Here is a 13,307-nt window from a genome sequence, read left to right on the forward strand (position 1 = left end):
CAGGAGGAAAAAGAAAGAAAGGAGGAAGACCTCAGGGGATCTCATTTCTTGCACTCTTTCAAAATATATCACACATCCTGCGGGTCTACAAACACAGCTGGAAGATGCAGTACCCTGTACAGAAACAGGGGGCAGACCTGGGCGAGAGGGGGAGGACTAAAAAAACACACACACACCGTGGTGGGAGAACAAGACTACTTCGTCGCATTCAAAGCCACAGTAAACCACCTCTGTAGCTATAAAGAACCCACGCTGTTCTTGAATGGAAAAGAAAGTGTAGGTGTTCATGCGAATACATATGGAATTGTTTTCTGAGAGGTGTGAAAACAGGTTTCATACGAAAGCCTACAGACTTTGACATGCAAAAATGTGGACTGTACTGAGTAGTTTAGAAAGGGTTAGGGTTAATTTCATGTGACCAAGGACATTCGTTTTCTTACCATACACCAGCAGTGTGTAGTGGTCGGCTGCACGGCCGTAATTATTATGGGCCTGACAGAGGTAGGTGCCATTGTGTGATTGGCTGAGGCGAGACATTTGGAGAATGTTGCCCGTTTTCTCCGCCCTCTCAGGAAGAGTGTCGTTCACTCGTGACCACTGAATGTCACGTGGTCTAGAAAAGAAGACAGCAAAAAAAAACACATTAAGCAATCAAGAATTTATCAAAGGAGCAAGGCATTAAAAGAAAAGTGTAACAAACAAATCTTCTTCAAATAATTAGGCACCAGGGACGAAAGACAATAGAAGACAGATTCTATAAAAAAGGATGAAAAAGAGATAAAAGGGTTTGGGGGAGGAAAAAAAAACAGTATTTTTGTTGGGTTAAAAATTTAAACAGCCATAAAACAAATAATTTATAAAAATGTTTATTTATCTGAAATAAAATTATCTGTTATTTGTGAAAGATAAGATTTGTTTTCAGAGTTTGTTAAATTAATTAACTATTATTTATTATATTTATAAACCCCAGTTAATTTTATCTCTGGTGAGCTTCTGAAGTATGCATCTAATGGACACATTTCTAACCCATCCTCAGAGAAGAGAGGATTTGTGAATGGCAGTGAAGTGATACAACTGACACTATTAGGTCACATGATAACAACAACATAATGTGGTACATCTGGATTACGTTCATACTACACACATTAAAACAATGTCCTTTATAATGGTTGCAAATGAATTACTTACTAATCCAAAAAAGTACCTACTCGAATGCAGTTTTGGACTAAGCCATTCACTTGTCTCTTTCCTAAATGTTTTTGAACGAATCAGTTAAAAGAATGATTCAATGACTCACTCATAAAGAGCCATTTGTTTCATTTGTGAACAAACACACAACACATATATGCATCATTCAAAGACAAAAAGGGGTTTTCAAGCATCAAACAACTAAAAGTTTAATACAGCTTAAATTTTTCCCCATGTTATTTTTTTGAGCAAAAAAAAAAAAAAAAAAAAAGACTATCATACATTACCATTATTTACATTAGACACCCACTACAATGTCATTAAGTGTTTAAAATAAGTTTGGTAAATATACCAAAAAGCTTGTCAGGCCTATCTAGAACTAGAATCAGATGACATTATAAGACTCTATTTAAGGATCACAGTGCAGCCCTCAAGAACTAATTTACTGTAATTTTGAATATTTACCAGTCTTTGCCACTGTCCTTCAAAACACTAGGTTTTACCACTGATCTATATAATGGCTGGATTGCTCATTGAGTTCTAAACAGCCAAAACCTTGGCCTAAAATCACCTGATTTGAAGCGTATCAGTCACACTTGATTTGTTTTTATGTTATGTGTATGTAAATTAATTATTACTTCAGATGTTATCTGCAATGTTTATGGTCATTTGGGGCAGGATAAGCAATATATTGAAATCGTTTAGGTGGGTGTGTCAGCTGCATATTTGCAAATGGATTTGGACATACAACAAATTTTACAATACAAGCCTCTGTTAATATTGCTCTATATTGCAATGAAATTGTATTTAAAGTTTACAATAAATCATCTTGGAAATAAAGCTTCATGTCTTTAAGTCTGTATCATATGTAGTCAGCATTATTTCTTTGAATAAGTTATGATTTTTTATGTCCTGATGGAGCAACATTTCAGATTCTTCAAAATCGTGCAAATTCTTCGGTATTTTACTAGCATTACTGTTTCCACAGGAGTAAAATGTTATGTTATGTATGTTTACTTAATTATTAATTTAACCAATACTTAAATAATGAACTGCTTCAAAATGCATGCTGTTAAGACATCATTGTTGAAACCTTTGCAGTTGGCCTATTGTACGAATAAAAAAAAATAAAACAACATAATTACATAAACAGTGAATGTACAAGGGGAATGACGTATACAAAGCATAAATCTTTATTCAGCTCTTTGTCATTTGAAATTCATATATCCATTCTTGATATTTTTCAAAGAAGAGAGGAGTGGAGAAGAGAGGATAGTCCTAGCAGATAAAATCAGCCAGACAGAGACAAAAGAGCATGAAAGGAGGAGATTGCCTAACACACACACACACACGCACATGTTGGTATAGGTGGTTTATGTTTTTAAAGCCTTTGAATTACGAGGAAACAGGAAATGTCCTCATAAACCACCTTTAACACTGTAATACCTATGTCATACCCATATCATTATACAAATTTGTGTCCTCATAAACCATCCAAACCGGTGAACACACACACACACACACAAACAGCTGCGAGGTGATCCACAGCAGCAGGAGATAAATGGAAACTGAAGGACAAAAAGCCTGAGGCTTCAGTTCTGAGCCCAGCGCCTGTGAATCGCCTCATCCCTCATCCACCCTGGCTGGAAGACAAGTCTACGTCATCACCGTAATCCCACAGGACACGTTTAATTACAGCCCTCACAGGATTCAGGGTACAGTACCACACACACACACATGCTCTCACATACATATGAGCACAAATGCCGAGGATGAGCCAGCCAAGTGCGGAGGAACAATAAACACACCCCTCCAACAAATGCAGACTGTGTTTAATTGGTGATTAATGTCGGATGAACATGATCGTAATGGCTTTATAACCAAGCAGCACAACGCAGTGTACTGTGAGTTCAGTTACTGTAGAGCGGCATCTGGATCCATCTCTCATCCCTCCCATCAATACACTCATTTATCTCAACCTATCCAGAGAGCGGTCTCTCTGTGGGTGGGCAGTCTATTCTCATTTCTCATCACTGCATTCTGTAATCTTCAAACATGCCCCTACAATTAAACATTTACACATTTGACACTCTCTTTTCCCCTACCATATAAATCAAGTAGCCTTTCATTTCTCTTTCCTAGCTAAAATTCCTCTAAGCCCATCTTTCTTTCCATCACTCAATCTGTCATTTCCCCATTTCAGCGTGGCAGCTCAAGCGTCCTCTCTATTTCTCCATCTTTCATTTCTGTAGCGGTCCCTTACGAGGCTCTGGAGAGGTTTAATGGCTTTCTGCTCACAGCTTCTTAGGGAGAAGAGGCTCAGTGACCACGGGAGAGCCGCAGAAAAAAGATAGACTAAGACAAACATGCCTTCTGATGGAAGAAAGTGTCTGTGCTCACTGTGACACTGCTGAGGTTGACAGAAGGACACTTTCTCCTTCAATATAAGATGTTTAGTGAGGTAAGAGAGAAATATCAAAGAGGAAAACTCTGAAACTTCATTCCACATTTACCAAAATTGGCAGAAAATACTCAACTGCTGGTGAAGAATTGTTTTTCATTTAAATGTTCACTGATGTCTTTTTTAATTGTTCACCTTTTTATTTTATTGTATACTGTTATTATTTTTATCATAACTATGACCACCAGCACTGCCATATAATTTTTTTCTTAAAACAAAATTCAAATGATTTTTTAATATGATGTTATAAATAAAAAATAATATTTATTAATAATAATGCATACTGTATTTTTATTACTCCAGTCTTTCCTGCTACTTCTAGTTAATAAAATAAAATATTTATTTTATATTATTTATCAATAAAGGTAGTAATTGTACAATTAGTTTCATCTTGTTTTATTTTACTACATACTGTTATTATTTTTTATTACCTCAACCTTTACTGCAAAATTAATTATTCAAATAAATTGATTTTTAAATTATTAATAAGTAAAGGTGGTAATAATTGTTATAAAATAATAATATACAATAAATTTGTATTTTACTTTTCTAGTCACTGCTTTTATTGTGTACTTTGAAATTAAAACTGAAGGGGAAATAATGAGAGAGAGAGAGAGAGAGAGAGAGAGAGAGAGATGGGAGGAGGAACAGAGGACGGAGTCAAAGTTGTTCTTCCTCATGTACAGATGCAGGATCGTCTTTGTTCTGAGCCGTTATACTTTATTGAAGCTGGATTGAGATGATCATCTTTAAGCATTTTGGAGTGTTAGAAGATAAAAGCTGTTCTTGTGGGACCAGTTCAGATGATTCATTTTTAAAGCACATGTCGAAACAGAAATTCACACGCGCTTTCATATCCATCAAAATGTCCCACACGCAACCTGACAGATACATTTCCAAAGAAAAGCACACATGCTCTTGTACACTCACAGTGGGTTGCCGGTAACAGAGCAGGTGAGACTGAGGGAGTCTCCCTCTCGGAGGATGCCCTGAGGGGGAATGATTTTCACCGTAGGAGCAACTGCAGAGATAAAGAGAAGGATAGAGAGAGGGAATAAAACAAGAAAAAGGGCTCTGTCACAAAGTCTAGTCAACACATACTGTGTTCAATTGCAGTATACTGACTAAAATGGAACTTCATAAGTTACAGCTTTGGAACAAATACATTTCTCACTCACAACTAAATGTTGCTCTGGACTCACAGTTGATTTTAATACAGTCAATGCAAATAATATAATAATAATTATAATTATAATTATAATAATAAATAAATAAATAAACAATTAAAATTTTGTTCTTAATGGGATACTCCACCCCAAAATGAATTTTTTTTTTTCATTAATCACTTACCCCCATGTCGTTCCAAACCTGTAAAAGCTTAGTTCGTCTTCGGAACACAATTTAAGATATTTTGGATGAAAACCGGGAGGCCTGTGACTGTCCCTAGACTAGACTGCCAAGTAAATAGCAGTGTCAAGGTCCATAAAAGGTATGAAAGTCGTCATCAGAATACTCCATCTGCAATCTGGGTTATATGAAGTGACGGGAACATTTTTTGTAAGCAAAGAAAACAAAAATAACGGCTTTAATCAACAATTCCTCTTATGCTCTTCTGTATCATCTATGCCACAAGGACATCCTTGTGGCGTGGATGATACAGAAGAGCATACGCAGCATACAGTGATATGGAGAGACACAGAGGAGACTGTTGAAAAAGGAATTATTGAATAAAATCGTTATTTTTGTTTTCTTCACTTACAAAAAGTGTTCCCGTCGCTTCATATAATGTAGATTGCACATCTGATGGCAGATGGAGTATTCTGATGACGACTTTCATACTTTTTATGGACCTTGACACTGTTGCCAGTCTATGGGACAGTCACAGGCCTCTCGGTTTTCATCCAAAATATCTTAAATTGTGTTCTGAAGACGACTGAAGCTTTAATGGGTTTGGAACAAAATGGGGGGAAGTGATTAATAACAAAATTTTCATTTTGGGGTGGAGTATCCCTTTAAATACGTTTTTTATTATTTCAAGTTTAATTATGATCTATTTATTATTCCCTCATCAAATGGGAACTCGCACTGCGTCCCCTAGAGGACACTCTGGGGAATGCCAAAGTGTCCTCAAGGGGACGCAGTGTCTTGTTCCCCTACTCGGGGAACCATGGTTACATGAGAAAACTGAGACGTTCCCTTATCGAATGGGAACTCGCACTAAGTCCCCTAGAGGACAGTTTTGGGAAACTTCTCAGGGAACCATGGTTACATGAGTAACCCAAGACGTTTTCAACTATTTTTATTAACTATTATTCCAAGGTTTGGGGTACTTAAAGTAATTTTTCACAAGAACTATTAATAAGATTAATAAAAAAGCTATCATAGCAATAATTAATTTTTTAACATTTTAATGCTAATAATATTTCATGATATTACTGTTTTTCCTGTATTTTTGATAAATACAGCCTGGGAGAAGCTTATGCTTCTTTCAAAAAAAAAAAAAATTGCATAAAAGTGCTTTTGAAGTGTTGCCTATTGATGCAGCTCACTAGGTTTTGGAACAGAGCAAGTGTCTCAACACATTTCTAGCATGTGTCTGATTTAAACTCACTGTGGGTACAAACAGCAATACAATAAAATTCATTTGAACTTGATTGTCTTTTTAGAGAGTAAAGCCCTTCTGATTTTTACAGCAACTTTACGTGAGAAGTCCTTGTATAAAGTTAATATTAGATCTTTCCACAGTATTACACTTCGAGTGTTTCTGTTTATACTGTGGTGTGATGTTTAATGGGATACTGTTGTCTTCTCGTCCTTTATCATCACAGGCAAGATGTAACACAAACAAACAAACCTTGTTAGAGGCTTGCCAAGTGAACATTTTTAAACAGATGGGGCTTCAGCGAGCTAATAACAACCGTTAATCAGTCTAATATGGCGGTAGTCATGGAAACGTGACGGCATTGTTGGCTCACAGTGAACGTCCAGGCTGTAGTGACGAACTCGCTTCTGCCCCACGAGTGCCGGGTGAGATGCCTCACAGCTCAGCGCCGCTCCGTTATCTTTCCTCTCCACGGGGATACGGATAGTGTTGGAAACACTCACAGTCTTGCCGTTCTCCTGCTGAGAGATCACACCTGAATGAAGAGAGAGGGATGGAAGAAAAAGAAATCAGTTTGCTCAAATTTTAACAATGTATGTTCACGTTTCAGCCAGACATTATTTGCACACCTTTCGTACAAATGATTACACGCTTGCCCTCATTAGTTGAAACAGTATGAATTTGACGCACTGAGCAAAACACCTTCCTCACATTGATTTCACAACTACAGAACAGACTCTATTATCCTTCTGAGACTATTAAGTTTTAATTTGATGATAAAAAAACGAAATGACAAGGGGCGAGTGAAGGGCAGTAATTGGATGATGAAACAGACAGAGGGAAGTTAGGTCTATAGAGAGTGAGGTCAAACAGAGTTTACCGATTTATGAACAATATTTATGAGGATTATCGTAATTATGGGCTTCCAACTTCATATTTACCAGACAGTACCAATAAATTGACTATTGCAACGCCATATAAAAACAATCAGAATGGCAGTGGCAAAAAATAATGATCTTTACCCATTTTGTTGATATGTAATTTTATACTTGCTTTGTGTTTTATTTTGAATTTTTTTTATTTTGAACAATGCAGCAATCAATTATCATGCTGTCATCAACATCAAAGCCAAAAACAGATCCTCTTTTGTGAGTACTGCTATAGAAACAAATAATTTCTGAGTTTGAAGACGTAAGCAGCTTAGAGAAGATTCTAAAACAACACTTTACAATAAGGCTCTATTATATTAAGTATCATTAACTAAAAATAAACCGTGCCGTGGGGATGACAAAATCTGGAAAAGAGTTTGCATTTTCACACTTCCGGTTCCATCATAACAAAGTTTTTTTAATGGGTTTTAAGTTAAATGCCTAAAATAAGGTCTGAGGTTAACATAAGCTCAAGATATTTTCATGCTTTATTCTAAACATAAAATACATCAGTAATATCTAATTGTGATTTTGTGTAGCCTTTACATTTTTTATAGCTGTTTTAAACTATATGTAGCTTACATTTGGCTTTTAGTTAGGCTTCAAAATTCATGAAAGTTGTCATGATGAACAAAAAGTATGAACCATAAATATTTATGTGTCAAAGAGTTTGTTTTCTGCAATAATCTAAAAGCCAATGGAAAAATCCTATTGGGTTTTTGTTGAGGAAACTAGGATGATGCTAACTTGAAAGTTCGCCTAAAAATATATAACAATTGGAGCACTCTACATTTTCACAGCTTTTGTTAATTTATATGTTAATGTTAATTTATAAATATAGCTTTGTTTATTGTTAAATCATGCTTGATTATTATTCATTAAGTAATGATAATGTTTTAACTAATCACCCTAGGTTAATATTATTTCAATATACAATGAACACAATGCATCCACTTAACTTACAATGGATTATATTTCCCATAGTTATAATTTATTATAAGTATCATATCTTGCCATTGTTAACTTGTTACTTTACTTAAAACAGACAAAGACCACTTATAAATAACAACAGCAACAACAACAGCTATATTAATAAAAAATGTTTCTTAAACAGCCATAAGATCAGATATCTGATCAGATGAATGTGTAATATGGCACATTTGATTTTAACTGTTTTTATTGTAATATCAATAAGATACTGTACAGATCTTAAATAAATAATGTCAAGATATGAGATTTATAATCCATTATAAATTAAGTGGATTTACCATGGCGTTTATTGCATGTTATAAATAATCATACAGTACTTCATAGAAAGTGTTACCGATTTTTAAAATAATAATACTAATATTTAATAATATTACTGTTTTTACTGTATTTTTGATCAAATAAATGCAGCCTTGGTGAGCATAAAGACTTCTTTCCAAAACATTAAGATTACTAAATGCTGTAAAAGTACTGTTAGTAATGCATTCACTAAACTGAACATTTTTAAAGTGTTATCCAATCTCAGAGTTACCATTTCCCAATAAAATGACATAAACACAGCATTGGTGTAACCGCACAGGCCAGTTTTTTTTAATGTTTGTGTCACTCCGCTTGTCTGTGTTAATGGCGTTCCAGGCCAAAATATGCAAGTGGCTTTGTGGAGCTGTGTCATTTTTCCAGACAGGCTGTCAGCCTGTGTGCTACTTGTGTGAATTAACAGCAAATTTTGTCTGAAACATGTTACCTGACATAAACTTGTTTATATAACTCTTACTTGTGTGATATTGCTTAAATAACCTTGATCAGGCAGACATTTAAATTATTTTTACTGAAGCGGAACAGCGTTGGGCTCAGAAGTCTAAATTCAAACTGAGCCCCGTCTTCAGACAGACACTTGTGCTCACAACTTTATATTCCAACAACATTGATAGCACGCCAAGCCTCCAATCTCACCCTGCACTTTCCTTGCCTCTTTTTATTCTGTCTCTGTGTCTTTGTCATTTTCTGTCTCCATGTTTTTTCCCCTACTGGAGCCCAAAAAAGAAAAGCTAAAACAAACAGATAGAGCAAATATGATGGCAGTGAGAAAAAGAGGGGAGAGAAAGCAGGAAAATGAGAGGTGGAGTTGACAGAAAAGGAGGAAAGGCACAGATTGGGGACGCACCTGGATCCAGTTCTGTGGGAGGGGGGGTGTATGTGACAAAAAAACGTTCATCTGCACACATCCAAAGAGACACAGATGGACAGATGCATTTGAAATTCGATAGCGTGTCATAAAGCAATAGAGGGGAAAATGTGCCAATGAGCAAACACAAAGGGGAGAGGAGCAAAGCGTATCTTCCTGGCTGTCAGAGAGATTAGTTAAAATGCATGACATTTACCGTGAAGACAGAGAGTCTGACAAAGAGACAAAGCGAATATGCACACATGTGAAGGATTTTGTAGAAAAGCTGACTTTGTATATGTGCTTATATGTGTCATTCATGTGTGTAAGTGCATGTATAGAATATAAATGTGGCTGCATTGAATGTGAAATTACTTTGTGATTCAAACCCACAAACTCACAAATACTTGTGATTAAACTCACCTGCAATTTCTCGGCGGTCTCGAACCCAGCGCAGTGTGGCTGGTGGTTTGCTCCGCGGGGACAAGCATGTGAGTTCCACCTCTCCACCCTCCACTGCCTCTGTCTTCACCTCCACTGTAGGGACCTCCGGGGGTACCACCACCGACAGCGTCGCCACCTGGTGGTGTGTGTCATCGGTGTAGAGCTGACAGAAGTAGCCGCCCTCGTCAGATACACTTACATTAGTCAACGTGATCCGCACCAGGCGCGGCGTGAAAAGAACCATCTGAAAACGGTCGTCTTTCAGTGCTAGAAGAGAGAGAGTAAGGATAAGTAAGGATAAAGGAACCCCAGGATACGCAAGTTCAAATTAAATTAAAATTGAGCCTATTTGCTCTCTAAATGCATCCTTATAGTCTTATTTTGAGCAATTTCAATGGTGCATGTTATTGCAAAGAAGAAAATGTGTCTTTTTAATTTTTAATCAAAATGGAATGACTTTCTCTTTCCCTGAAATGACTTCCCTTTTCCACTGACGTCCAAATAGGCATTTAGGCATTGTTTTAGCAATCCCATTTCTAGTTTTGCTTTATTCTGGTTTTTAATGCCTTCTTTTCACAATGATTAAAATCAAGTCAAGCTCATTACATAAGTAAAATGGGTTGTGGTTGGCAATTGACACAAACTTAAAGTAACAAAAGTGATCAAAAGTGACAGTAAAGGCATAATATGTTTCTATTAGAATGATTGCTTAAGGATCATGGGACACTGAAGACTGGAGAAATGACTGCTGAAAATTCAGCTTTGTCATCACAGGAATAAATTACATTAGAAAATTTACTATAATAGAAAACAGCTATTTTAAATTGTAATGATATTTCACATTATGACTGATTTTACTGTCTTTTTAATTCAATAAATGCAACCTTGGTAAGCATAAGAGATTTCCTTCATAAACAATAAAATTTTTAGCTGGCCCCAAAAATTTTAACAGTAATGTGCACTTTACATCCATGCTTAAATATGGCTATTTTCAATTGTTTAGTTGTCAGGACTTTGTCAGGATAGTTGTCTACTATCAAAAGGGAAGCTTGTAGCTTAACTACTTCTAATTCGTAGTAGTTTGTTGTTGGCAAGTTACAGTTTTAACTCCTCCAACTCAAGAAAAATAACACAATAAAGATCAAAAGAATGGAGCAACATAAAACGGAGAAGATGAAACGGAGAAGAAAACAAAAGACGAGGGTTTTTAAATAGCATCTCTCACAGAACAGCTGGCAGAGAACAACACATAAATACTGAGGGGAAGCAGAAAACTGAAGCATCGAGAACTAGTGTTAAAAATGATTTGCACTTTGAAACCAAGGTGAGAGAAAAATCAATTGTCAGAAAATAATAATAACAAATAATGATGCCAGTTACAAAGGCTGGATGGGCCTTTTTGGGATAAGATTCACACAAACCCATTTTGTATTGACTGGCACTAAAACTCCTTTTCTCCCTACTTCCTTTTAGAGCTCTTTGTCTGTGGCCGACTGTGCTCTGGAGATGCGACACTCACAGATAGCAGCACGACACACTGGACCAATAAGATGATTACTGATCTGAATGAACCCAGACTACACCTGGCTGCATTTATCTAAATAAGAAAATAAGTGATTGAACAAATTACCGTTTGAATGAATGTGAGTGAGTGAGTGAGTGAATGAATCAATGATTCAGTGTTATATTAAGGGAGTGATAGTGATACACTGAGTACGGTAAACAAAATGAATCTGTCAGTGAATGAGCAAGGGAATCTGTGAATGAGTTGTTTATTGATTTAGTGAATGATACACTGAACAAAGGAGCAAGTTACTGAATGCATGAATAAATTAATGAATGAGTGATTGTATGAACCAATGATTGAATCAATGATTCAGTGTAGGGATGTTCATTTTAACCGGTTAACCGTTAACCGACCGTATGAATTATGTCCGATTAATACAATCAGTTAGACGTTTCTTTATTTATTTTTTAGTAACTGATCAAACTATTTTTAAAAAAGGTTTGCTGCATGGTTAAAATATGCTATGTGTATAAAAAAAATAGGCCTAAAGCCAATGCAAAATGTTTACAAATATTATAATTAACACTGTAAACATAGCTAGGCTATTTTAGTTCCCTTCACTCCACAACAAATCCTTTCAATTTAACAGTATTTAGAAAAGAGCTATAGCTATATAAATGAAAAGCCAAAAAAACCTGAAACTGAAACCAACGTTGAGTCTCTCTTTCGACACAAAATCAAATGTTTCCGTATTTGCGATGTATATGAATGCCAAAATATTATTTATTACAAAGTTCGCGTTCCAATATCCACGTAAAACTAAATGTTTTGCATAATATCACAGAGGTACGGTGATAACGCTTAACGGCACAGATTTTACTAGTGTGATTTTCAGTGATTTTTCCATATGTTTGACTGACTGTATTTTATTATGATAATGAGCAGGCTGCATTGTCAAGGTAGCAATGCTTAACTGTGTTTTTCCTTCTAACAGTGGAAGCAACTATTACTTTTAGTCATAAAGATAATCAGAATTGTAAAAGGTTTGCCTTTATTTGTGTACATTTACAATAAAAACAAATCTTTGTGCTTTTGTAAAATAAGCCTAAAGAAAAATAGGATGCCGCTTTCTGCCGTCTGTTGTCCTTTGTCGCAGCACAATAATGAACCGAAACTCTGCATGCTAGGCTACTTGTTGCACAGTTTTTCTATCACTTTCATAATTTATTATTTAAGTAAAAATATATTTCTTGTTTAGGCCTATTTATTCGTTATATATATGTATATATATATAGCCTAGCTTTATTATGTTTTTCTCTGCTCGCAGAAGAGCTGCAGGTGCGTAATGTGATATGATGTGAATCCTGATGTTCTGTTGGTTGCTGCTTTTTTTTGCGCATGTAAAATTAATCCCTGGGAAACAAATGTTAGTATTTTTAATGGGTCACAGACACTTATACTTTCTAATTCAATTCTAATTTAAATAATCTTGCCAGTTAACGGTTAATAACGAGTGTTAGTTGTCGGTTAGGAAAAATACCTGAAATTAACATCCCTAATTCAGTGTGTTACACAGAATGAATGATAGTGATAAGTGAATCACTAAATAAAACAGTCTGTGAGCAAGCAACTGAATGAATGAATGAATGAAAATTTTATATTGAGAAAAAGAGTGATACATTGAATAAACCCATTGAATGAATCATTGATTCAGGATGTTACATTGAGTGAGTGATAGTGATACATTGAATAAGTGAATCACTAAATAGATCTGTGAGCAAACAATGTTTGAAAGTGAATGAATGATTGAATCAATGCTTCAGTGTGTAACACTGAGTGAGTGAGCCATACACAGAGTAAGTGCATCACTATATTAATCAGTCAGTGAACGAGTAAGTGAGTTGGTGAATGAGTTGTACATTAAGTGAGAGATACAGTACAGTGAAAAAAAGAGCAAGATAGTAAATGAATGAGCGAGTGAATGAATGAATCAATGATTCAGTGTTACAGTGAGTTACTTAATT

At 35.6% G+C, this 13,307-nt stretch overlaps 1 protein-coding gene across 3 annotated transcripts in view; it reads right to left on the reverse strand.

Annotated features, from left to right (window-relative positions):
• LOC109104745 (cell adhesion molecule 4) overlaps nucleotides 1-13,307 on the reverse strand; it is a 126,614-nt gene that overhangs the window by 13,072 nt on the left and 100,235 nt on the right. For all 3 annotated transcript variants that reach the window (XM_042772451.1, XM_042772450.1, XM_042772452.1), the window contains exons 3-6: nucleotides 9,756-10,043; nucleotides 6,625-6,786; nucleotides 4,580-4,670; nucleotides 441-613 (exon numbers count right to left, since the gene is read on the reverse strand). In XM_042772451.1, the coding sequence (XP_042628385.1) occupies nucleotides 441-613; nucleotides 4,580-4,670; nucleotides 6,625-6,786; nucleotides 9,756-10,043 (714 nt within the window). The remainder of the gene's footprint in view (nucleotides 1-440; nucleotides 614-4,579; nucleotides 4,671-6,624; nucleotides 6,787-9,755; nucleotides 10,044-13,307) is intronic.

Source organism: Cyprinus carpio, chromosome A16, assembly GCF_018340385.1.
Source record: "Cyprinus carpio isolate SPL01 chromosome A16, ASM1834038v1, whole genome shotgun sequence".
NCBI classification, from domain to species: Eukaryota; Metazoa; Chordata; class Actinopteri; order Cypriniformes; family Cyprinidae; genus Cyprinus; species Cyprinus carpio.